Source organism: Heteronotia binoei, chromosome 12 (assembly GCF_032191835.1).
Source record: "Heteronotia binoei isolate CCM8104 ecotype False Entrance Well chromosome 12, APGP_CSIRO_Hbin_v1, whole genome shotgun sequence".
NCBI classification, from domain to species: domain Eukaryota; kingdom Metazoa; phylum Chordata; class Lepidosauria; order Squamata; family Gekkonidae; genus Heteronotia; species Heteronotia binoei.
This window is the reverse complement of record NC_083234.1, coordinates 28,821,734-28,844,767: the sequence shown is the minus strand read 5'-3', so window position 1 is coordinate 28,844,767 and position 23,034 is coordinate 28,821,734. Positions and strand designations below refer to the sequence as shown.

The 23,034-nt window shown below is 42.6% G+C and overlaps 1 protein-coding gene across 1 annotated transcript in view; it reads left to right on the top strand.

The window, feature by feature from the left end:
- The window catches only part of HEPACAM (hepatic and glial cell adhesion molecule), a 43,541-nt gene extending 20,944 nt beyond the window's left edge, over positions 1-22,597 (top strand). The window contains exons 2-7 of the mRNA XM_060251803.1: positions 7,207-7,548; positions 8,031-8,312; positions 11,618-11,711; positions 13,895-13,968; positions 14,620-14,690; positions 20,551-22,597. Of these exons, the coding sequence (XP_060107786.1) occupies positions 7,207-7,548; positions 8,031-8,312; positions 11,618-11,711; positions 13,895-13,968; positions 14,620-14,690; positions 20,551-20,862 (1,175 nt within the window). The 3' untranslated portion in view covers positions 20,863-22,597. The remainder of the gene's footprint in view (positions 1-7,206; positions 7,549-8,030; positions 8,313-11,617; positions 11,712-13,894; positions 13,969-14,619; positions 14,691-20,550) is intronic.
- The last annotated feature ends 437 nt before the right edge of the window (positions 22,598-23,034 follow it).

Genomic DNA, 23,034 nt, shown 5'->3' with positions numbered 1-23,034 from the left:
TATTTGCTAGGATACTAGCAGAACGACTCAAACAGCATTTAAACATTTATTCAGGAGGAGCAAGCAGGTTTTCTCCCCAGAAGGCAAATAAGAGACAATATCAGAACAGTAATAGATATTGTAGAATATTACGAAAAGCATCCAGAAAAAGAGGTAGCATTATTTTTTTGCTGATGCAGAGAAAGCTTTTGACAACCTTAACTGGGACTTTATGTTTGCGGTGATGGAGACATTGAAATTGGGAAATGATTTTATAAGAATGGTGATGGGAATTTATATAGAACAAAAAGCTAAACTTTGTGTGAATGCAGATCTGACAGAACAAATGATAATTAGTAAAGGTACAAGGCAAGGTTGCCCTCTATCTCCCTTGCTATTTATAATGACTTTGGAGATTTTGCTGATGCAAATCAAAGAGGATAAAGAAATAGAGGGGCTGAAACTGAAAGGTTTTTCTTACAAATATAGGGCTTTTGCTGATGATGTGATTTTATTAATGAAAATCCATTACAGGTGACACCATTGTTGTTTAGTAAAATTAAAGAGTATGGAGAGTTGGCGGGCTTCTATATAAATAAAGAAAAATCAAAAAATTTAAGCAAGAATCTGTCATTAAGCAAAAAGAAGGAACTACAAAGCGTAACTGGATGTGAAGTTACCTCGAAAGTAAAATATCTAGGTGTAGAGATTACGATGAGAAATATTGATCTGTATAAAAACAATTATGAAAAGCTTTGGTGTAAAATTGAAGGAGATTTGTTAAAGTGAAATAAGCTGAATTTGTCTTTGCTGGGTAGGATCTCTGCAATCAAAATGAATGTTCTACCAAGAATGATGTTTCTCTTTCAAACAATTCCAATAGTGAAAGATATTAAACAATTTAATCATTGGCAAAAAAGGGTTTCAGAATTTGTATGGGTGGGTAAAAAACCAAGAATCAAAATGAAAATTCTGACGGATGTGAAAGAAAGGGGTGGCTTCCAGTTGCCCAATTTTAAGTTATACCACGATGCTGTTTGTCTGGTATGGATTAAGGACTGGATAACTTTACTTAACAGGAAATTATTGGCATTAGAAGGCCATGGGAACGTTTTTGGTTGGCATGCTTATATGTATTATGGGAAGGAGAAGGTGGATGGTTTTTTCTCACATCATTACATAAGAAGAAACTTGTTGAATACTTGGAAAAAATATAATAAATATGGTGATGAAAAAACCACTATGGATTGTGCCAATAGAAGTCATAAAGTTATCGTCAGAACCAGAGGAAGATAAATGGTTATATAAATAACTGCTAAAAATACAGGGAGGCAAGGTGGAACTAAAACCGTGGAAGAATTGCAGGACAAATTTAATAAGTACAAACTGCAACAAATAAAAAGCTTGGTGGAGCAGGATATTAGGAATACAGGAATAAGACAAGACCAAACAGAATTGGAAAAAATGCTGTTGGGTGAGAATGAAAAATTGATTTCAAGGATTTATAAGTTACTATTGAAATGGTGTACAGAAGAGGAAGTAGTGAAACCTCAAATGATAAAATAGACAATAAATATGAACAAAGAAATACAAATGGAGACATGGGAACACCTATGGAAGAACGCTATGAAAATATTGACGTGTTACAATATTAAAGAGAACTGTTTTAAAATGTTGTACAGATGATATATGACACCTAAGAAATTAGCAAAAATGAATAATCAAATATCAGGAGTTGGAAATGTAAAAAACATGAAGGTTCTTTCTACCATATGTGGTGGACTTGTGAAAAAGCGAAACAGTTTTGGCAAATGATTAAACAAGAGACCTTGAAAATTTTGGGTTATGACATTAAGAGAGCACCAGATATCTTTCTGGTGGGATTACAAATGGAAAGTTTTCCGAAACAAGATAGGACATTGTTGTGGTACTTGCTTTCAGCAGCAAGGACACTATATGCGCAAATGTGGAAGCAAGATAAAATACCAGAGAAATGGGACTGGATCTTAAAAGTGTTACACTGGAGTGAAATGGATAAACTTACTAGAATCTTAAAAGACTGTAATTCAGAAAAATTTAAGGATGATTGGAAGAAATTTCAAGAATATGTTGAAAAACAATGGAAAGTCAAGAGACACTTAGTGGTCTTTGATAATATTACATGAACTTTTAATGGGAAGATAAAGTTGTTAATATGGTTTTCTGATCTGATATGCAATTTTATAGGTGGTTAGATTATGAGAAAAATAGAAGGTTAATTTTAATAATTATTAACACATAATCTTGGTTTATTTTGTGTTAAGATAACTGGAAGTGTAAGTGAAGATTCTATAATTGTGAATTTTACCTTTTTTTCTTTTTTTAATTACTTTAAGCACCGGCAGAAGTCAAGAAACTGAGGGTTGGGGGGAGGAGGAAATTTGTAATGTATTGGTTAACATCTTAAAGTTTATGTTTAAATATATTTCCATATGTTGCAAAAATAAAAATTTGTTCTACAAAAAAAAAGAATTCTATTAGTTTTAATTTATTTATTTGGAAATCTTATGTTGACTTTCCAGAATCTGATATAGATGGTTTATTACAACAATATAAAACTAAAACCACTAAACCTAATTTTTAATAACTAACCCAACTAAAACTAGCCAACTCCAAACAGTTTCATTGCCATCACATCTGACATTAGAATTTCTAATTTCTCCTGATTCTGTCTCAGTTTCTTGTGACCTGCTTCCATCCTTCCCTGTGCCTAACAGTTATGTGCAGCTGTTACAAAGCAGAGCAGAGCATGCCACAGTGTACCCAGATCATCTGGAGAAAATGACTGCTTTGGAGAGTGGGCTGTATGGCATCATGCCCTGCTGAGATCTTTCCTCTTACCAAATTCTGCCCTCCCCAGGCTGCACCTTCTGGAATAGGCAAGGCAACCCTCTTTTGGTCCATCCAGCTGTGGTACGATACCTGTTCGTTGCAACCCCATAGGAACTCCTTACTAAAGACTATATTACAGATTATAAGTGATATTAGCCTCTTTTGCTGTATGACCATAATTCCCTGAGTGAGTTTCTGATAATATGGACTTTATGTGGGGCAGCAATGGTTCATAGACTGCACTGTAGAAGAAGTAATCTGCAGCAACTGTTTTTGACCTGTCTGGAAACAACATGAGCAGGCAGAGACAGGCTCCGATAGTTGGCAGACGAATGTGTAGGCTAGCTTTTACATCACCTGGGATTCTTCTTGAAGAAGGCCCTTTTTGATGTGCATTGCACAAGTGTGGTATTTGGAATTTCTGGGGGGTATGTTGCAATGAACAAGAGCTGTGTGAAAAGTCCATGGAAGGGACCCCTTGGATGTGTATTCTGGTGGAAAATCTCTTTTGTCCAAGGTTGCTCCTTTTGGAAGCTGATTTTTTTTTTTAGTTATTTATTGGAGAGGGGGAGGTGAGCTGAAAAACTTGTTGCAAACTCATTGATCTGTGCATGATTGGTGGTGCTGCAAACTTATTGGTCCCTCATTATCCCTGCATTACTCCAAATGAGGATGAGCTCATTCCTTTACCCAGGAACACATTGCAAGAGTAAAAAGAAAATATGATACTGTGGCAGCCCTTCACATTTTCTGCTCTGTTGGGTGCTAAGGAAGGAAAAGGTCAGGTGAGCTGTACCGCCCATCACTGCCCTTCCCTTGTCTTTTCTAAAAGCTGGGAAGTCATTGGAGATTTTCTGAGGGATCACCATGGTGAGGCTTTGTTTGTCTTCAGCATCACCATCATCTTCAGAGGCATCAATACAACTGACAACCAGCAAAATGCTCAAGGACTGGGATGCAAAATATTCTGGTTTCCCCATCCCTTTGTGGGAAAAAAATTAAATCCTCCAATTCTTTTTTCAAAAAAGGACCTTTAAAATCTGCTTTTTGTTGTGACTTTGGCACAAATCTGCCCCCTTCTGTTGGTGGAAATTTCCATTGAGTTCTAAGTCTATGGTGAATACATAGCATATGGTTTGGTTAAAGATAAAAAGTTTTATTTCTTTTTAAGAATTCCTTTGGGGCTTGTTGTGACCTCCAATGCACAGGGGAATTTAAAAACAGTTAAGACATTAAATCAACATTAAAACAAATCAATAATTAATTAAAACATAAAAAAATAAAAGTTATAATTAGGCTGCAATATTTAGTCCATTAATCAATTAGGGTTTTTTTAATTTAAATATTTAGATCAGTTTTAAAAAGCAATCCTGACAAATCAGATAGCAGATTTATTCCTAGACTCTTAATTCTTTTTAATACCAGTCATTCAAATCAGGAGACAGCATCTCTGTCCTGTGTATGAAAGAAGGAGAAATACTTCTTGGAAGAGCATTCTTCCTCTCACACTCGAGGGAATGTCTCTTTTGAGATGGTGCCTGCAGGTGTATGCATCAGCTAAAACAAGAACAACAGCAAAAAGGTATTTATGTTTGTAATGTTACTTATAGTCAGGCCTTTTTTGTAGCAGGAACTTGGTTGCATATTAGGCCACACATTCCTAATGTAGTCAGTCCTCCTGGAGCATAGAGTAGGCCCTGTACTAAGAACCCTGTAAGTTCTTGGAGGATTGGCTACATAAGAGGGGTGTGGCCTAATGTGCAAAGGAATTCCTGCTACAAAAAAGCCCTGCTTATAATACACCTTTCTTACAGGGACTTAGGGTTGCCAAGTCCAACCCCAGAAATATCTGGGGACTTTGGGGGTGGAGCCAGGAGACTTTGGGGGTGGAGCCAGGAGACACTGGGGTGGAGCTAGGGGGGAGGGGGGGAACGGGGCCGGGGAGCGTGGCGAGCCGCCCGTCTCGGAGCGGGCGACGCCGCTGCCGCCTCTTCTCCGCTCGCCGTGGCTGCTCCTCCGAGATGGGCTCAGGCTGAGCCCATCTCGGAGGAGCAACCACGGCGAGCAGAGAAGAGGCGGCAGCGGCACGGCGGCCTCGCCTGCTCCGCTCCGCCTCTGGGGTGGAATCGGAGGGGGGGTGGAGGTGGGCCAGGGGCATGGCGAGCCGCGAGTCCAGGTCCTAGAAGGGCCCGGATTCGCAGCTCGCCATGCTCCTGGCCTGCCTCGTCCTCCCTTGCGCCGCTGCTGCCTCTTGGCTGCTCCTCCGAGATGGGCTCAGCCTGGGCCCATCTTGGAGGAGCAGCTGCGGTGGGCGGGGAGGGGGCGGGCGCGGCGGCCTCGCGCGCTCCAGGATGGGGCGGCTCGCCATGCTCCCCGGCGCCATTTCCCCCCTCCCCCCGCTTCTGTTTTTTTGGGGAGCGGGGGAAGAGGGTGGAAATTCTGGGGTCCCCCGCCAGGGCGGGAGGGTTGGGAAGCCTACAGGGACTCAAGGTGGTATGTTTTTATGCAGCTAAATTGTCTGACTTGTGTGCAAATTTATTTGATTGACCATGACTTATAACCAATTGCCTAAGTTTTCTGTGACATAACAAATGAAAACTTGAACCTCGTCTGAGGAAGTCGCACTTTGGTTGCATGAGTTGTAGATGTAAAGAAGAGAGAATTCATAATTTAAATTCAGTGCTTTGGTTCAAGCATAGGAAATAATTCTGGGGCTAAGGAGGGGGTGGACTTTATTTCTTGTGCAAGCTCTTTCTTTTGTTGAGCCTCAATGTACAGAATATACCACAAGCTGGCCTGTAGCCCCTGTGGTAGCAAACCAGTGGACTGGAGGAGCATGGGGCCACAGGGCTGAGTCTGCAAAGACTCTTCTGACTGAGTACAGTGAGATGCCCTTATTTGTTCTGCACAGTGGTGGGTGGTTGTTAAATCAATGGAAGGAGAAAATTGTCTGTCCTGGGGGCTGGGAATCAAACTTCTCCATGGAATATATGCACAGCTGAGAAATGCTCCTAGACCTGCTTAGATGTTTTGTGGTTTTTTTAAACAGGCTTTTTGATTCCCAGTGTGATGAAGTTTAGTTGGGTTTGTAATTGTTCGAACTGTTGGCTATTCAAATAGTGCTGTGGATTTGCTTTTTTTTCTTTTAATTTTCCCTGGGGTCTTTAAGTGCATGGCAGCAGGGTTCTCTATGCCAAGAATTTATTTGAGTTGAAAAGTGGCTGATTCAATCCTTACATAAGTATGTGCCATCAAGTCACATCCTCAACATACAAAGGCCTTTCAAAGCAAATGACAAGCAAAAGTGGTTTGCCATTGCCTTCCTCTGCAGAGCCTTCCTTGGTGGTCTTCCATCCAAGTACTGACTCTACTTAGCTTTCAGTTGATGGGATGAGATCAGGGTATACTCTGTTGCCTTCCCTCCAATTTAATCTTTAGAGAAATATAAAAAATAAATGGTGATTAGGGGGAGCAAATCCAGCCGTTGTTAGGCAACTACATTTCATTTTAAGAGAAAGAAGGTAACGATAGAGGCTTATAAAAAGATCCTTGCAAAGAAATGCAAATAGAGCAAAGAACGTAAGAGGTTGGGGATGTCCAGTAGGGTTGCCAAGTCCTATTCAAGAAATATCTGGGGGCTTTGGGGTTGGAGCCAGGAGACTTTGGGGGTGGAGCCAGGAGCAAGGGTGTGACCAGCATAATTGAACTCTAAAGGGAGTTCTGGCCATCACATTTAAAGGGACCACACACCTTTTAAATGCCTTCCCGCCATTGGAAATAATTAAGGTTAGGAGCATCTTCTTTGGGGGCTCATACAATTGGACCCCCTGGTCCAATCCTTTTGAAACTTGGAGGGTGTTTTGAGGAGAGGCACTGGATGCTATGTTGCAAATAGGCAAAAAAAGGGGGGGTACTTCTTCACTCAATACTTCTTGTGGAACTCACTACCACAGGATTTATAAAAGGCCATCATAACAGGTAACTTTAAAGAAAAAGTAACATTCAGGAAGGTTAGGACAACCAATTGCTATCAGCCATGATAGTTTAACAGAACCTCCATTTTCAGAACTAGTATATCACTAAATAAGAATTGCTATGGGTCAAAAGGCAGGGAGCCTTTGTGTACTGCTTCAATATTTCTTTGGGGACATCTTGCTATCACCGTTGAAAACAAGATATTGGGGTGAATGGAACTTGTCCACTAAACCAACAGACCTCTCCTTGCTTTCTTATGTTGTTCTCTTTCCTTGGACTCAAACTATTCAAGCCTTTCCAGGTACAGGCTACCGCAAGAGGAAGGGGAAGTGTCATGGTTATAATTTCATGCTAATAATTTTTTTTGCCTCTTTTCACTAGATCTATTAGAAGGAGTCAATATCACCAGCCCAGTGCTTTTAATTCATGGTACAGTTGGTAAGCCTGCCCTCCTCTCCGTGAAATACACCAGCACCAGCAATGATAAACCTGTGATTAAGTGGCAAGTGAAGCGGGACAAGCCTGTTACTGTGGTACAGTCTATTGGGACGGGGATTATTGGAAACCTGCGTGCGGACTACAGGGATCGGATTAAAATATTTGAAAACGGCTCCTTGCTGATCAATGAACTGCAGTTGTCTGATGAGGGCACGTACGAGGTGGAGATCTCCATTACAGATGACACCTTCACAGGAGAGATGAATATTAACCTTACAGTGGATGGTAAGTATAATCTAGGAAAAGTAGTGTTATTTTCCCAGGAGGTATAATTTTATCCTCTATATCATGGGATGATAACTGATCCAGATAACCCACTTTTTTCTGATCAGTGAAATTCTATCTGTGGATCTGAAACAGAAACAGGAGAAGAGGCTATAATTCTGGGGAGAGGTCCTTAAAGTTGAGGGTTTAATTTTTTTTTTTCATGTTCTTCTTGCCAATTAATGAGAGTTCTTTCTTTCTTTCTTTCTTTCTTTCTTTCTTTCTTTCTTTCTTTCTTTCTTTCTTTCTTTCTTTCTTTCTTTCTTTCTTTCTTTCTTTCTTTCTCTCTCTCTCTCTCTCTCTCTTTCTCTCTTTCTCTCTCTCTTTCTCTCTTTCTCTCTCTCTTTCTCTCTCTCTTTCTCTCTCTCTTTCTCTCTTTCTCTTTCTCTCTCTTTCTCTCTCTTTCTCTCTCTCTCTCTTTCTCTCTCTCTCTCTTTCTGCAGTTCCCATTTCAAAACCTCATGTTGTTCTGGCTTCCTCCACTGTATTGGAGCTAAGTGAGTATTTCACATTGAACTGTTCGCACGAGAATGGCACCAAGCCCACCTACACGTGGCTGAAGGATGGCAAGCCGCTCAGCAACGACTCCCGCCTGATCCTCTCCCATGATCAGAAAGTGCTCACCATTTCCCGAGTCCTAATGTCTGATGATGACACATACAGTTGTCTGGTAGAGAACCCCATCAGCAGTGGGCGTAGCATCCCCATAAAACTGACCGTGTACAGTAAGTATGTCTGATGCAGAGAGATGCATAAGGGAGAAGGTGAGGGGAATGGAGATGCATATGGTGCCAAAATGTCTCAGGCCTGGAAAACAAGAGAGGAAATCAGCTGGTCTTGTTAAACAAATTTTTCTGAACATTTGAGACTTTCAAATTATGCAAACGCATCAACATAAGGGGATTGGTGCTTCGGCTGGGAGGGATATGTTGCCTCTTACATCACATTATATGTTCCTGTTTAGCCAGCTCGAGGTTGACTCAGCCTTCCATCCTTCCGAGGTCGGTAAAATGAGTACCCAGCTTGCTGGGGGGAAAGTGTAATGACTGGGGAAGGCAATGGCAAACCACCCCATAAAAAGTCTGCCGTGAAACGTTGTGAAAGCAACGTTGTGAAAGCAATGTCACCCCAGAGTCGGAAACGACTGGTGCTTGCACAGGGGACCTTTCTTTCCTTATGCACTCCATATTGGAAAAAAGCAGATGAAATCTCTTTTGGAAGAATTGGCTCCTTCCAGACTCATGGTTCTGTTATACGCAATGGCAACATTTAATACGTTTCATTGAAGAAGGAGGTAGGTAGGGTTATCAATATGAGATTTAAACAATTCTGGCTCAAGCTGCCTCTATAAAGGCTAAATTGCTGCTTCCTCTATTTTTGGCCCATCAGCTCCCCTTATCTCCTTCACTGGCTCCTTCCAAATGCATGGTTCTGTTATATAGAGGAGCAACAGTGAATATGCTCCTCCAGAGAAGAAGGGCTTGGGTAGGATTGCCAGGGTAGGACATGCTGGCATGATTGCCTTTATGGCTGAGTTGGTGCTCCCTCTGCCATCAGCCCATCAGATCAGCCCTCCTCCCTTCTCCTTTACCCCTTTCTCTCAGCATGAACCCTGCTCACTTCAGGATAGTGGAATTGCCCCTGGTCCCCAACTGTCTGGTTGTCAGAACTCCCTTCTTTTTGCTCACATTGCATTTCAGGACACATAAACCTACACAAAAGGTAGCTTTCTCGCTCCTCTCCTTCCGCCAGTGCAAAAGCCTGCACTGACCCAAGGACAAGCCTCCTGGACAGAATCATGCAAAATGGGTCAGTAACTTAGAAGTTCCATCACTCCCAGCTGGCAGCAATAAGGCAATGCCAGAGAAGGAAGTAGGGTCTCCATGACATCCTTTGAAAACAGTGGCTGTGAAATATTGCCTACAAAAGTCAGGCTGCAGAGATAAATCAAGGGCAGTACTGGATGAGTGCTGGCTTTGTCCAGATGGCGCTGGCGGCTGAGGCTCCAGTTTTTCCTTCACTGGATTCTCATGCAAAGAGTAGTTCTGTCTCCTGAAGGAAACACATTTTGTTGAATGTTCTCCTCAACTAATTGGGCTAAGGGGGTTAGGATGTAGAATTGACATCCCATACAGTTTTGTTTCAAGTTAAACAGGGTTTTACTGAGTCTACACTCCCTGGCTTAAGTAGCTTGCAGATCACATAACTAGAATAGCAGTTTGTTATTGGGGGTCAGCGAGGAATTTGGGGGTTAGGAAGGAGATTTCCTTTAGATCAGATTGGCCAAGGGATCTTGAAGGTTTTTTGCCTTCCGCTAGAAATATAGCAGGGGTCCCCAGGGTGGGGGGTGGGCAGGTAGTTGTCCATTTACTGCATTGTGCCAGCAGTTGGACTAGATGACCCTTGGACCTCTTCCAACTCTGCTTCTGTGTTTCCTTCATTACCTCAATCTGCCAAAACGTCAGCAAAGTTCAAGTTTTCAGAATACATTATGGAAGAATGTAGCCACGCAGGAAATTCCATTGGTGGCATAGATTCTAAAAATCCAGTCTTGTGATCAGAAAGCATTATGCAATCTGGGGTGGGGGGGGGGTGGGATCTCTATAACCCTCAATGATCCTGCCTTCCTTCCAATGGTTAAATTTTTGTTTTTATATTTTTGCGTTCATCTTGGCTCTGGTTTTAATTGTTTTAATGACATGGGGTTTTAACTGGTTTTAATGGTTAAGATACAATTGCTAAGCAAAACTATCCAAATTAAGCTTTCCAACAACCACAAGTAGTTTAGAAATCTGTGATTTTAAAGAATACTTGATCAAGTGTTCACACAGGCATTCCTTGGCCACAGTTTTCTATGAAATCATTCCCAAACAGGGTCAAGCATGCCATCCTGGAGAGGAAAACATCTTGCATGGATGCCTTCAGGGAGCCTATTTCCATGGCTCTGACATGTGTTACTGTAGCAAAACACTTGTCAGATCTTTGCTGAGCTATCAGTATGGACTGAAGTTAAGAATTCTCCATCCCTGACACTTGAGAGGAGAACACCTGGGAGAAAAGTGCAGTTTCTGTTGGGGTAAAAATGTGGCCTGGTGGAAGCTAGGGTTGCCAAGTCCAATTCAAGAAATATCTGGGGACTTTGGGGGTGGAGCCAGGAGCAAGCATAATTGAACTCCAAGGGAGTTCTGGCCATCACATTTAAAGGGGCCACACACCTTTTAAAATGCCTTTCTTCCATAGGAAATAATGAAGGATAGGGGCACCTTCTTTTGGGGCTCATAGAACTGGATCCCCTGGTCCAATCTTTTTGAAACTTGGGGGTATTTTGGGGAGAGGCACTGGATGCTATTGGGAAAATGTGGTGCCTCTACCTCAAAAAACAGCCCCTCTGGAGCCTCAGATATCTATGGATAAATTCTCCATTATACCCTATGGGAATTGGTCTCCATAGGGAATAATGAAATGCCCAGCAGACATTTCCCTCCCCTCCCCACGCTTTCTGATGACCCTGAAGCAGGGGGAGGACCTCCAAACCGGGGGAATCCCCTGCCCCCACCTGGAGATTGACAACCCTAGTGGGGGTTTGGTAGGTCAGGGACAGAGCTTGGCTCAGGGCCAGCTCTAGACTGCCTGGCACCCTAGGCAAGGCTAATGTCTGGTCCCCCCCCCCCCCCACACACTGATAACACCAAGTCACAGGAGGGGTGCCCAATTCTGTACCCCCAGAAGGCCAGCGCCCTATGCAATTGCCTAGTTTGCCTAGTGGCAGGGCCAGCCCTGGCCTGGCTATATCTTGTGCCTGAGGGATGCAACTTGATGGAGTTTGTAGGCTAGAAGACCACGTGTCAAATATTCTCATGAAGCCAAGAGGAAAACACCCTGGTCCTTGGTTCTGCTCCTCATCCTGAAATCTCATTCTGGAGTTCCCGCACAAGAGGCTAAAATCTCAGGCCTCGAGTTCAAGTATTGCTTGTATAAATCCTACTGATTTGTGGCTTGACCTTCTAACTCATCTTTTCTCTTTCTGTAGGAAGGAGCTCTCTCTATATAATTCTTTCTACAGGAGGGATTTTTCTTCTAGTTACCTTAGTGACCGTCTGTGCCTGTTGGAAACCATCCAAGAAGTATGAACTTAAAATATACATACGTACACATACCTTGAATAAAATATGTAGTTGGGAAGTATCACCTTCAATAATCAATGCTCATCTATTTGTGGTGCATGCTCAAGTTGACCAGTATTTCCACTGCCTGCACACACAGAGTAGCTGCCCTGCATGATCATCCACAAAGAGTGTCCCAAAATTCCATGTGAGGGCACAGAGGGGCACTAACATCTTTGGCACCATTGCAAGGGGCTATGAGGTGCAAGGATGCCAAGAGGGTTGGTGATGGACGGGGGCGGGACAAAATTCCAGCAGCCTCTGGAATCAGGCAAGTAATGTGATTTGTTTTCACATAATGTGTGATTTGGGCATGAATGATGTGAGCAAGGGGGGCAGAGGGACTCTTTTCTGGGGGATTTTGTGATGGCTTTGAACAGCCCTGCAGTCCATCATAGCTGAATTGCTTGCAGGGGTGGATTGGCCATTATGGCCACCAGGAGTTCTCCCAGTGGGCTGGTACTCCTCCCACCTGGGCTGGGATAGGCCAAGCCAGGCCAGTGGCGGATAGGCTGTACCCAGCCTGCTTAAGCCCTGTACGGTATGGGAGAAGCAGTTGGCAGGTCAGGCTAGCTGGCTGCCTCTTCTTCCCACCCTCCTTTCTTTGGGTGGCAGGGCTACGATGGACTGGGGAACAGGGCCCTTTCCCCTTCCCAGTCCACCCCTGATTGTCTGTCTAAGGAATGTCTTGAGTTGCCCAATGTGGCTGATATGAAGGCTTGGTTAAGTGCTATGTTCTGGTTAGCATCCGTCACCTCCTTATAACTTGTTTTTCCCTGTAAATGTCTAACAAAATGCAGACATGGAAATCATCATCATATGCAGGACAAGAATTTTTTTAGGCCTTGATTATAGTGTGTTGTGTTTAACTGAATATCTATATGGTAGGGTTGCCAGGTCCAACTCAGGAAATATCTGGGGGCTTTGGGGGTGGAGCCAGAAGCAAGGGAGTTCTGGCCATCGCATTCATTTTAAATGCCTTCCCTCCATTGGAATAATGGAGGATAGCGGTGCCTTCTTTTGGGGCTTATGGAATTGGCAGCCCTACTATATGGTGAAGCTTATTAGGTATGCCTCATAGATTATACAGTTTAACACAGTTTGTATTGAAGAGTTGAAATGTATGCTCTAGACTATCTGGCACCCTAGACAAGGCTGACTTCTGGCACCCCCCCCCCCCACATTGATAACATCACAAAGTCACATGAGGGGCACCCAATTTGGCACCCCCAGAAGGCTGGCACCCTAGGCAGTCACCTAGTTTGTCTAGTGGCAGGGTTGGCCCTGATGGTGATGCAAACATCAGGGATGTCTTGATCTCATGAATGTAATTGGGGCAAACTGCCAGTATAGTTTAGTGGTCCTCAGTCTAGGACAGATGAGATCCAGATTCAAACCCCAACTTTGTTATGAATAACCTTGGGCTAGTGCCCCCCCCCATCTCTCACACTGTAGCCTACTTCACAGAGTTGATGTGAAAATAAATGGGTGTTGAGGGTAGCCATGTTTGCCACCCTGAGCCTTTTGGAATTCTTAGCCCTTTTCCCCTCAGATGCTCTTTCAGCTAAACATTTGCTGCCTCTGTAAACTCCACACACACACCCCCCCTCCGTAGAGAAAGGATATGGATCTCCCATGTCTGGCCTTTATGTCTCAGTTGAGGTTCAGGGTGCGCAATCCACCATACAATGAAGTAGTCATGTGGTAATTTCAGTAATTTCACATTTGCCACATTTCCAGTCAATCCACATTGGAAAGCTTTCTAGTGAGATGATAAAATGTAGGACTGAGTAGCCCTGACCTGGATAGCCCAGGCAAGTCCAATCTTGGAAGCTAGACAGGGCTGATGCTGGCAAGTACTTGGAAGGGAGACCTCCAAGGAATACCAGGACTGGGATGCAGAAGTAGGCAGTAGCAAGCCACCTTTCTGAAAAATGACCTAGTTCCACAAGGGGTTGCCAGAAGTCACCATGACTTCCAAGCACTCAAGCACATGCACATGCGTATACACACACACACACACACAGTAAAAACATAGGACTGAGTTGCAAGCAGCATATTGCAAGTGCATTTTTTCTTATCTTTGGGCAACATCTTGGTGGAGGATGTTGATGATCTTGGTGTATGTATGTTTTGCATCCCAGGAGCAAACGCAAACTGGAGAAGCAAAGTTCCTCTGAATATATGGATCAGAATGATGAGCATTTAAAACATGAAGGTAAATCACAGGCTAATGTCTTCTGTATGAACTAATCCTATGCTATGTGTTGAACTTGGTTTCCTTTTTCAGCTATTGCCATTTACACCCTAATCACAGCGCAGGAAGGTTGATGCATAATTGTCAGTCAGACATGGCTACCGATTGATTCAGAAATCTGGTACAAGCTCTTTCAGAACTGCCTTTCTCTTTTTTCCATGTGCAGCACAAACCACTAGAGAAGGGCTGTCTTGTGGCACATGTGAATTTGTCCTAAGTCTACGTCAAATGAACATTTTCCCACAATGACTGTGACTATGCAGGACATGAAGGGAAAGGGGTATATGTGCCAAACTGAAATTGGTTTGATGCTCCAGTTGCTGATTCCAAGTATGTTTTGATCCAGAGTTCTGGCGATTCCATATGTTTTGATTCCATGCTCCAGTGCTGATTCCATATGTTTTGATCCAGAGTTCTGGTGATTTACTCAAGAACTGGGTTTTGAGGTACCTTAAAACCAACAGATTTTGAATGCAATCCTCTGAAGAATTACTGCACTGAATCTCTGTGCTCTTTGTCTGGGATTTGAAGGCAGTGGAAGTCACTTGTTCCTCTTCCCCCACTCCCCATTTCAATGTAAACAAAACAATTTCTGTTGTCCTTTGAATGCAGTTGAGATTGTTCCCCGGAGGGAAGAACATGAGCGGAAGAATCCTGTTGCTTTGTACATCTTGAAAGACAAAGTAAGTTTCAAGTATTGTGCTTTGAGGCTTCTTAGGGCTCACTTGCTAGTAATCAAACAACTTTCCAATAAAATGGTACAGAGAAGACTTTTTAAATTCAGATCTCATACTTTTTTGGGGTAAAACTTGGCACTGTATTCTTTATTGAGTGGCTAAAGCTGCAGAAGTAACTCATGCTGCTGAGTTTTATGCCTGAGGACTGGAAATTCTCATCCCTGTTTTTAGTTGAGAGTCTTTTTTTAAAAAAACAAATGACTATTAAAGTAGCTTTTAGTCTCTCATAGTCTATCTACATGCAAAGGTAAAAGGCTGTTGCCCCGACCTGGATAGCACAGGTAACCCTGATCTTGTCAGATCTCGGAAGCTAAACAGGATTGACTGTGATGAGTACTTGGATGGAAAGGTTTCCTTTGGAATACCTGATTGAAAGAATAGGGGCAGGCTCTATTGAGCCACCTCTCTGAATATCCTCCAGGCCCCCCAGTAGGAGTCAGTCACTAGAGGCTGACCTTTAACAAGGTGCAGGGCTTTCTTTGCAGAAAAAGCCCAGCAGGAACTCATTTGCATATTAGGCCACACCCCCTGATGTCACCATTGTTCCACATGGGCCTTTTTTGTATAAAAAGTCCAGCAGGGACTCATTTGCATATTAGGTCACACCCCCTGACATCAAGCCAGCCGGAATTGCGTTCCTGTGCATTCCTGCTAAGAAAAAAAAAACCCTGAGAAGGTGGTTGACTGGATCACAAGAAGATATTAGAAGTATATTTCTGAAGATGTTGGAATAATGGTTGAATTTAAAAAAAAAAACCCAAAAAACAGTTCCTTATATCTCCCACCCTACTGATTGCTGGGGAATGTTGGTGATAACCAGGGCTTTTTTTCTGGGAAAAGAGGTGCTGGAACTCTCAAGAGGGAAATGAAGAAGAAACACACATGTGCCCCTTGTGAACTTTTAAATGTTTTTTGAGAATTTTGTTTCCACAAAGAGGTTCCAGAACTCCATTCCACTGTGTTCCACAAGGGGAAAAAAAGCCTTGGTGATAACTGAAAGACAATAAAAATGAAACAGAAGTCTGGTGGCACTATGAACACTAATGAGATTTATGCTAGTGTAAGCTTTCATGAGTCACAATTCACCATCAGAGGCATTCACAACAGGAAGATGCTGGGTAGAGAAGAGATACCAGTTTAAAATAAAGATCTCATAAAAAGATATAATAAAAAAGAGTAATCCATTCCATCAGTGAAAAAGAGTAATCAGATTGTTGTGTGGGAAACCTTGGGCTCAGAAACTGCTGGAAGTTGTAAAATAAAACTCCTATCAGGAGAGAAGCATTTTGGTCCTTAGTATTTTATGGGACAGATTCTTTTCAGTATCTTCCCTATTTTACAGAGTTTTCTTGGAAACACCAAAGTTTCCTTTGCTTCTGAACCACACACCTCTTACTAGAGGAAGAATATCTATTTCTAGTTGAACACAAATCTCTCACATATGAGTTGGATTCCCATTTACCAAATGGTTATCTCAGCCCTTCCGCCACGACTCATGAGCGACATCTGCTGCTACAAATGTGTATAGTAGCCCACTGTGCTGAACACCAACTTACAATTCCTATAAATGGACCCTGCAAGGTTGCATTCTCCAGCTGTAAAATGAGAATAATAGTAATGTGCTATGCTGGATAGCTATGAGAGCAAGCATAAAATTTATTTATATATATATGCATTATAAAATATATTTATAAATGAAGTAAAATATTCTTTCTGTTTTAGTAGAGATGGGCTTTTAGTGGGGAGATGGGAGAGATGTGTGATTCACGCCCCCCCCCCCCCCCCCCGAGTGCTGTTAGGGGCTTCATCAGGCCAATTCACCCCATTCCTTTTTGTTCTGCAGCTCAACTGCTGCTGGCACTCTGTTGCTTCTTAAGACTAATGGCTCTATGTAGTTCTACTGAGGTCATTTTTCAGGGAGGGTTTTGTGTGGATTTTCATCTTCCTTTTTAAATTTACAGGGTACATATTTATCTGCATAGCTGGGGATTCCAGGCATGCAGAAAGACCCTTCTAATTTGCTGCTGTGACAGTCTGCACTTTGTAAAAAAGCTTAGAAGTGCTGTGTAAACAGATAAAGGATTGTGAAGGGTTGATTCTTTATAGAGCCAGAGAGTTTTGAGTGACAAGCTGTTCCCAGAGATCTGATTGGTTAGCATCAACTGAGCAGAGAAAGACTTCTGAACTGGATGCTGAGGAGAATTGAGTCTGATTTCATCCTTAGCTGAGAGCAGTTTAACACAGACAGAAGAACTGGGGGGAAATTGGCAAGGAGGTTTGGGAAGTAGGCAAAGAATCCCATTTGGGCCAAGGAAAGGGAATAGATCGTCTAGAGAGAGAAGGGATTTCCCTACCCAGTCTAAACAGGGAGTTAGCACAGTTATTACCTTAACTGGCAGAATCAGCGCCAGAACAGTTTTATTGCTGCCAGATATATATATATATAATATAACTAAATTATGTATTTTTAACTTAATTAACTGGTTTTTATATGTTTAATTTTAATTGTTAAATCTAATGTTTTATCATTTATGTTAATGTATGAATTGTTGTGAGCCGCCCTGAGCCGCCTAGGCGGGGAGGGCGGGGTAGAAATAAAATCTATTATTATTATTATTATTATTAAGAGTGAAGAGATACCTAGTCTGCCTTTAGAGACCTTAAAAGTTAGTAAAAAACTCTAGACGAGTACTGGTGTTTCAAGAGAAGGGATTTTGGTACTGGAGTATACCAGCCTTCTGAAAACCAACAGTGTCAGTGAAAACTCAAAGTGTACTAGAGTGCTTGGGAAAACACTGGAACAAAAGCCTCTCAACATAAAGATGTGAGCAGCTTAAGAAACTCTCATTAGCCTAAAATAAGAGAACCAAAGTTAGTGATGTACTGGTTTTACCTCAGAGTTATTGAAATTGAATTACCTCAGGAATTTTACCCTGATTTCAACTGACCCTTTCTCTTCTGTATGGAATAAAATGTTTTGCTAATTTGGAATATAACAACTTCTCGAGTGCCAGTTAAATTGCATAAGTTGAAGGGGGCTCCAAATCCTTTCCTCAGGTTCCTGAGCTCAGCCAACAGCCAAAATATTATACTGTGACAGAGTGGGACAGGCAGAATTCTTCAAGAAATAAAAAAAAATAGATAAGCAGGGTGGATCAGTCAATAAAGGGAAAGAAACACAGAGGGGAAAATCTTGCCTATGAGAGAGGGAAGTATTTTTAGGTGTTTAGTTTTTGGGCTGTTTACTCCTGTTCTATTGTATTATTATGCCATTAAAGATTTGTTTGTTTGTTTGTTTGATGGACTGATTGAGAGGGAAGTGGGTGGGTCCATCATAGCTGCCTTATTAGAAGGGATTTTCATGGAGAACCTCTCAAGAAAATACTTTGGGTTTGTGAGCAGTTCTCCCTGCCCAGTACAGTAGTACTTCTAAAATATAATCCTCTAGAGTATAGCACTGTAAATGTTAATTTTTATTGTAATTTTATGTTTTTAATTATAATGGTTTTAATTAGTAAATTATATATATCGTTTTGAAAATGTTTTATATTGTAATTTGTAAGTTTTACACGTTGTGAGCCGCCCTGAGCCTGCTTTGGCGGAGAGGGCGGGATATAAATAAAATATTTTTATTATAATTATAATACTATAACACATTTAAAAAATAAGCACCTAGCAATCCAGATTAGAAGCTGGTTGATTTCAGGAGAGATGGAAGTGAAGGTTGCTCATGCTGGGTGGAAAAAAGCTGACTTGACTCCAGATCGGTTGGTCGTTGTCCTTTCTCTGCATTCAATGAGGTCAAAAGTGCATAAGTTCTGAGTCTCTGCTATGCAGAGAGAACCCTTTGACCTTACTGTCTCCCAGTGGAATGTTGTCAATCCATCATTTTACAAAGATAGACAGTTGCTGACACAAGTATTTAGATTCATTACTGTGCAATCATGTTTGATCTCACTTTCCATCATCTGAGAATGATTTATACCCAGTCAGCTTGGTATTGAGGGTTCTGTGTTTGCTGGACACATTTAAGCTGTGCCTTCCTTCCTGTCTGTGTATCTCTGGACTCACATGCGACAATTTCTTAAAATCATTTTGGTTTGGGTCCATACATAGAAATGCAAACTCTTTAGGATTTTGTTCTGCTTTTAAGAATGGGTTGAAAGAGGAGGAAAAATTTCACCCTTTCACCACCTGGGTTGTGAATTCAAAGGGATGGTTAGCAGGTATAATGAGATCACTGATTCAGATACTTTAACTGTGGACCTTCTGTGCGTTCAGCTTTGTAGCAACATTAGAGTCTTGAGGCCATCAATATACTCCTCTGTTCTGTTTTAATTAATCCAAGATAACTACCAACCAATGATTTTGTAGTCAAAAACTTAACATGATCAGCATCTCCACTTCAATAGAATATACACAAAGCTACTTTATACTGAATCAAACCATTGGTCCATCAAGGTCAGTAGTGTCTACTCAGACTGGCAGCGGCTCTTCAGGATTTCCAGTGGAGGTCTTTCAAACCACTTACTACCTGATCTTTAACTGGAGATACTGGAAGCTGCACCTGGGACCTTCTGCACGCAAAGCAGATGCTCTACCACTGAGCCATGGCCCTTCCCTACATGCACAGAAAAAAATGAGACACCAGTCTTCATCCCAGTGTTTGTGCATCAAACAGGTTGACTGTTGGTGACTACTCTGTGTTACATTTGGTAAGGAGGAATTGTAGTATGGCAGCCTTACTGTGACATGAAGAAGAATTGCAGATTTATACCCCGCCCTTTTCTCTGAATCAGAGTCTCAGAGCGGCTCACAATCTCCTATATCTTCTCCCCCCACAACAGACACCCTGTGAGGTAGGTGGGGCTAAGAGAGCTCTTACAGCAGCTGCCCTTTCAAGGACAACTCCTGAGATAGCTATGGCTAACCCAAGGCCATTCCAGCAGCTGCAAGTGGAGGAATGGGGAATCAAACCCGGTTCTCCCAGATAAGAGTCTGCACACTTAACCACTACACAAGACTGCCTCTCACTAGAGGATTAGGACAGAGAAGCACCAGAGAATTAGGGCTTTTCTGCATTCTTATTTTCTTCATTTGTGTGTTCCAGTTGCTTGAGGGGGTGGGGTTGTGTTCTTCATATGTTTGGCTCCTTCTAGTGGTAGATTCAATATTATACTACTGTATGTCCAGCATAGCTCCCTGCAGATTTAAACTGCAGAGTTTTATGTTGAACATAATGCAAAGAAGAGGGAGGAGGAGGAAGAAGACATGGTGATGATATTGGTGGCGATGATGATGTTGGATTTATATTCTGCCCTCTACTCTGAATCTCAGAGCAGTTACAATCTCCTTTTACCTCCCCCCACAACAGACACCCTTTGAGGTAGGTGGGGCTGAGAGAGCTCTTATAGCAGCTGCCCTTTCAAGGACAACTCCTACAAGATCTGTGGCTGACTCAAAGTCATTCCTAATGTTTTGCTAATTTGGAATATAATTGCAGCTGCAAGTGGAGGAGTGGGGAATCAAACCTGGTTCTCCCAGATAAGAGTCTGTGCACTTAACCACTGCACCAAACTGGCTCTCTAGAGGGAGCAAAACACGCAGAACAGAAAAACACCCCAGAAGCAACAGAAACACACAAGTGAGGAAAATAAGAATGCAGAAGAGCCTTTAGGAAGTTGCTGGATAACCTGGGAAGTGATTCCAAGGACTTGAATGGACAGGGTGCCATGCCTATTGTGTACATTTGATGGCCAGGTTCTGATCACAGTTTTCTGTTTTTGTTTGGTTTTGCTTCTTGAAGGAACCTCCAGAAGTAGAAGAGGAATCCCTTCCCGATTCCAGAAATGCTGCTGAACCAACACCACCCAGTTACTCCAGCTCCCCGCCTCCCCCTGGAAGATCACCTGGACCGCCTGTTCGGTCCGCTCGCAGATATCATCGCTCCCCAGCCCGGTCTCCAGCCACCTCCAGAACACACATATCACCCACCAGGTCCCCCACCCCACCGGGACGCACCCAAAACACCACACGCTTGGTGCGGACTGCTGGAGTTCATCTCATCCGAGAGCAGCAAGGGGAAGCCAGCCCAGTGGAAGTCAATGCCTGCGGGTAGTCAGCAGTGCATGTGCAGTGAAGAAGCCTCTCTCTACTTGTGAATGTTTTTTGGGGGGAGGGATAGCAGCAATGAGTTTGCACTGGGCATGTGTACGTGCGAATGCATATTTCCTCTAAAGGGAAGATGCCTGGATTCTGCTTGTAGCTAAAAGTGAATCACAGTGTACCATTGGCTGGATGGACCCGCTTTAAAAAAAAAAGTTTACAGTAGGTTCAATGCTTCCTGCTTCAATATGTTTTTTTTTTAAAAGGCACTAACTTCCTATTTGTAACACCGAAGGAGCAGCACCACACAGATGTGACTAAAGCTTTAGCTTTTGGGGATGCCCAACTAATTGTCTTTAAAAGTCTGATGTTTCTATCCACTTTGGGATTTTGTGTGCATTAGCAAAGCATGGGAGACTGTAGCCACTGGGAATGTATCCATCAGTCGCGTGTTTCGAATGAGATCAGTGTTGTCAAGGATACCCTGATATCCAAGTAATTTTTTTTTGTTATATATATATATATAGCCCGATCTCAGAAACTAGGCAGGGTTGGTACTGGAAAGGGAGACCACCAAGGAAGGCTTTGCAGAGGAAGGCAATGGCAGACCACCTCTGCTTCTCGCTTGCCTTTGAAGCCCACTGTTGGGGTCTCCATAAGTCGATTGTGACTTGATGGCTCTTATGCATGTATGTGTCTTATTAAGCTTCTAGCAACCCAGATTGGTCTGCGGTCTCCTGTTCTTTAGGAGCTGCCAGCAGTTGTCACTGATAGCCGTTACTGACTCTTGAAGCCTTAACTAGGTTCTTGTTTCAGGATTTTGATTAAGAAAACATATCCCATTTCAGATATTCCTGTTCCACCTCTAGCTTTTCTTGCCACAGGCATTAACTCCTATGAAATCACAGTAATTCCACAAAGGACTCCCCAACCACCTCTCCCAGACAGAGGTACCACTCTCAGGATAGCGTAACAGCCAGCTTTGTGTTGTTTATCCTGGATTTATTTTAGTTGGACTTTCTGGAAGTGCAGTAACTCATGCTGACCTGTGAATGAACTTATATCCAGACGTATGGACCTAGAGCAAGATTTGTTTGGCTGTCTCCATGCTTGAGCACGTGTGTACGTACCTCTGTGGGCCGCCAAACCATGTGCTCAAGGAGCACACATTCACAAAGAGCTGAATACCAGTTTCTGAGATGGAAAAGCTGAGAGTCTTCTCTGTGCAATCCTGGGGAGAGCCATAGCTCAGCGGTAGAATGCATGCTGTGCATCGGTAAGGTTCCAGGTTCAATCCCTGGTGCCTCTCCTTGTTAAAGGGTCGTGGATAGGAGGGCTGGGAAAAGCCCTTGCCAGAGAGCACCTGCTGGTTGGAGTTAGATGTACTAGGCTAAATATACAGTCTGATGGGCCAAGGCAGCTTTCTGTGTTCACAAAAACCTAACTATGGCAAGGCTGTGCTTTATTAAGGTTATTTACGTGGTTCCCTTTGGATGTTAGTAGCAAAAGCAAGGCATTGCTCTGCTTTAAAGAATTTATGCTTGCAAGCCAAGGAATCAGTCTTGGGGATCTTCAGCGGCTGGAAGAACGAACCACGCAGTTGTGTTTATGTATTTTGTCTCCTCCAGGCCGGAAGTGCCAGGGTGCAGGCATTGACTTGAATGAAATGCCAAGTTTGATACGTGCTTTATGGAGTTTGTCAGATGGATATAAGTTATATATTGCATTAAATCTTAGTTAAGAATGTGTGAGGCCTCTTTTTTTTTTTTGCAGCCTTGTTGCTAATGTAGGAAAAATGTTTTGTGTGAAGTGGGTAGGATGGAGGTGCACTCACTGGATCCATCTCAGTTGTGGCTCTTATCTTATGACATCATGGTTCAATCTATTTTGGGCAGCTTTATACTGGGATAGGGTAAAGCCAGCTGCTGAACCAATGCAATGTTGCTTTAAGTGGTATCAGGTTAACATTAAAGGGGATAATATTAGACAATGCAGACTAACTGTTTAGGATTGCAGTGTTTTTGTTGGCATAGGAAATATAGATCAGGCAGATGTTTTTACCTTGCAGAACGGAAAGGCAAAGAGGAAAGGATCTTAGGAAAATGTCCAACAAGGTTAATTACAGTTGAAATAAAAGATGTTCCATGTCAGATGAAACAAAGAATTCTATGGTATCTTCAGTGTA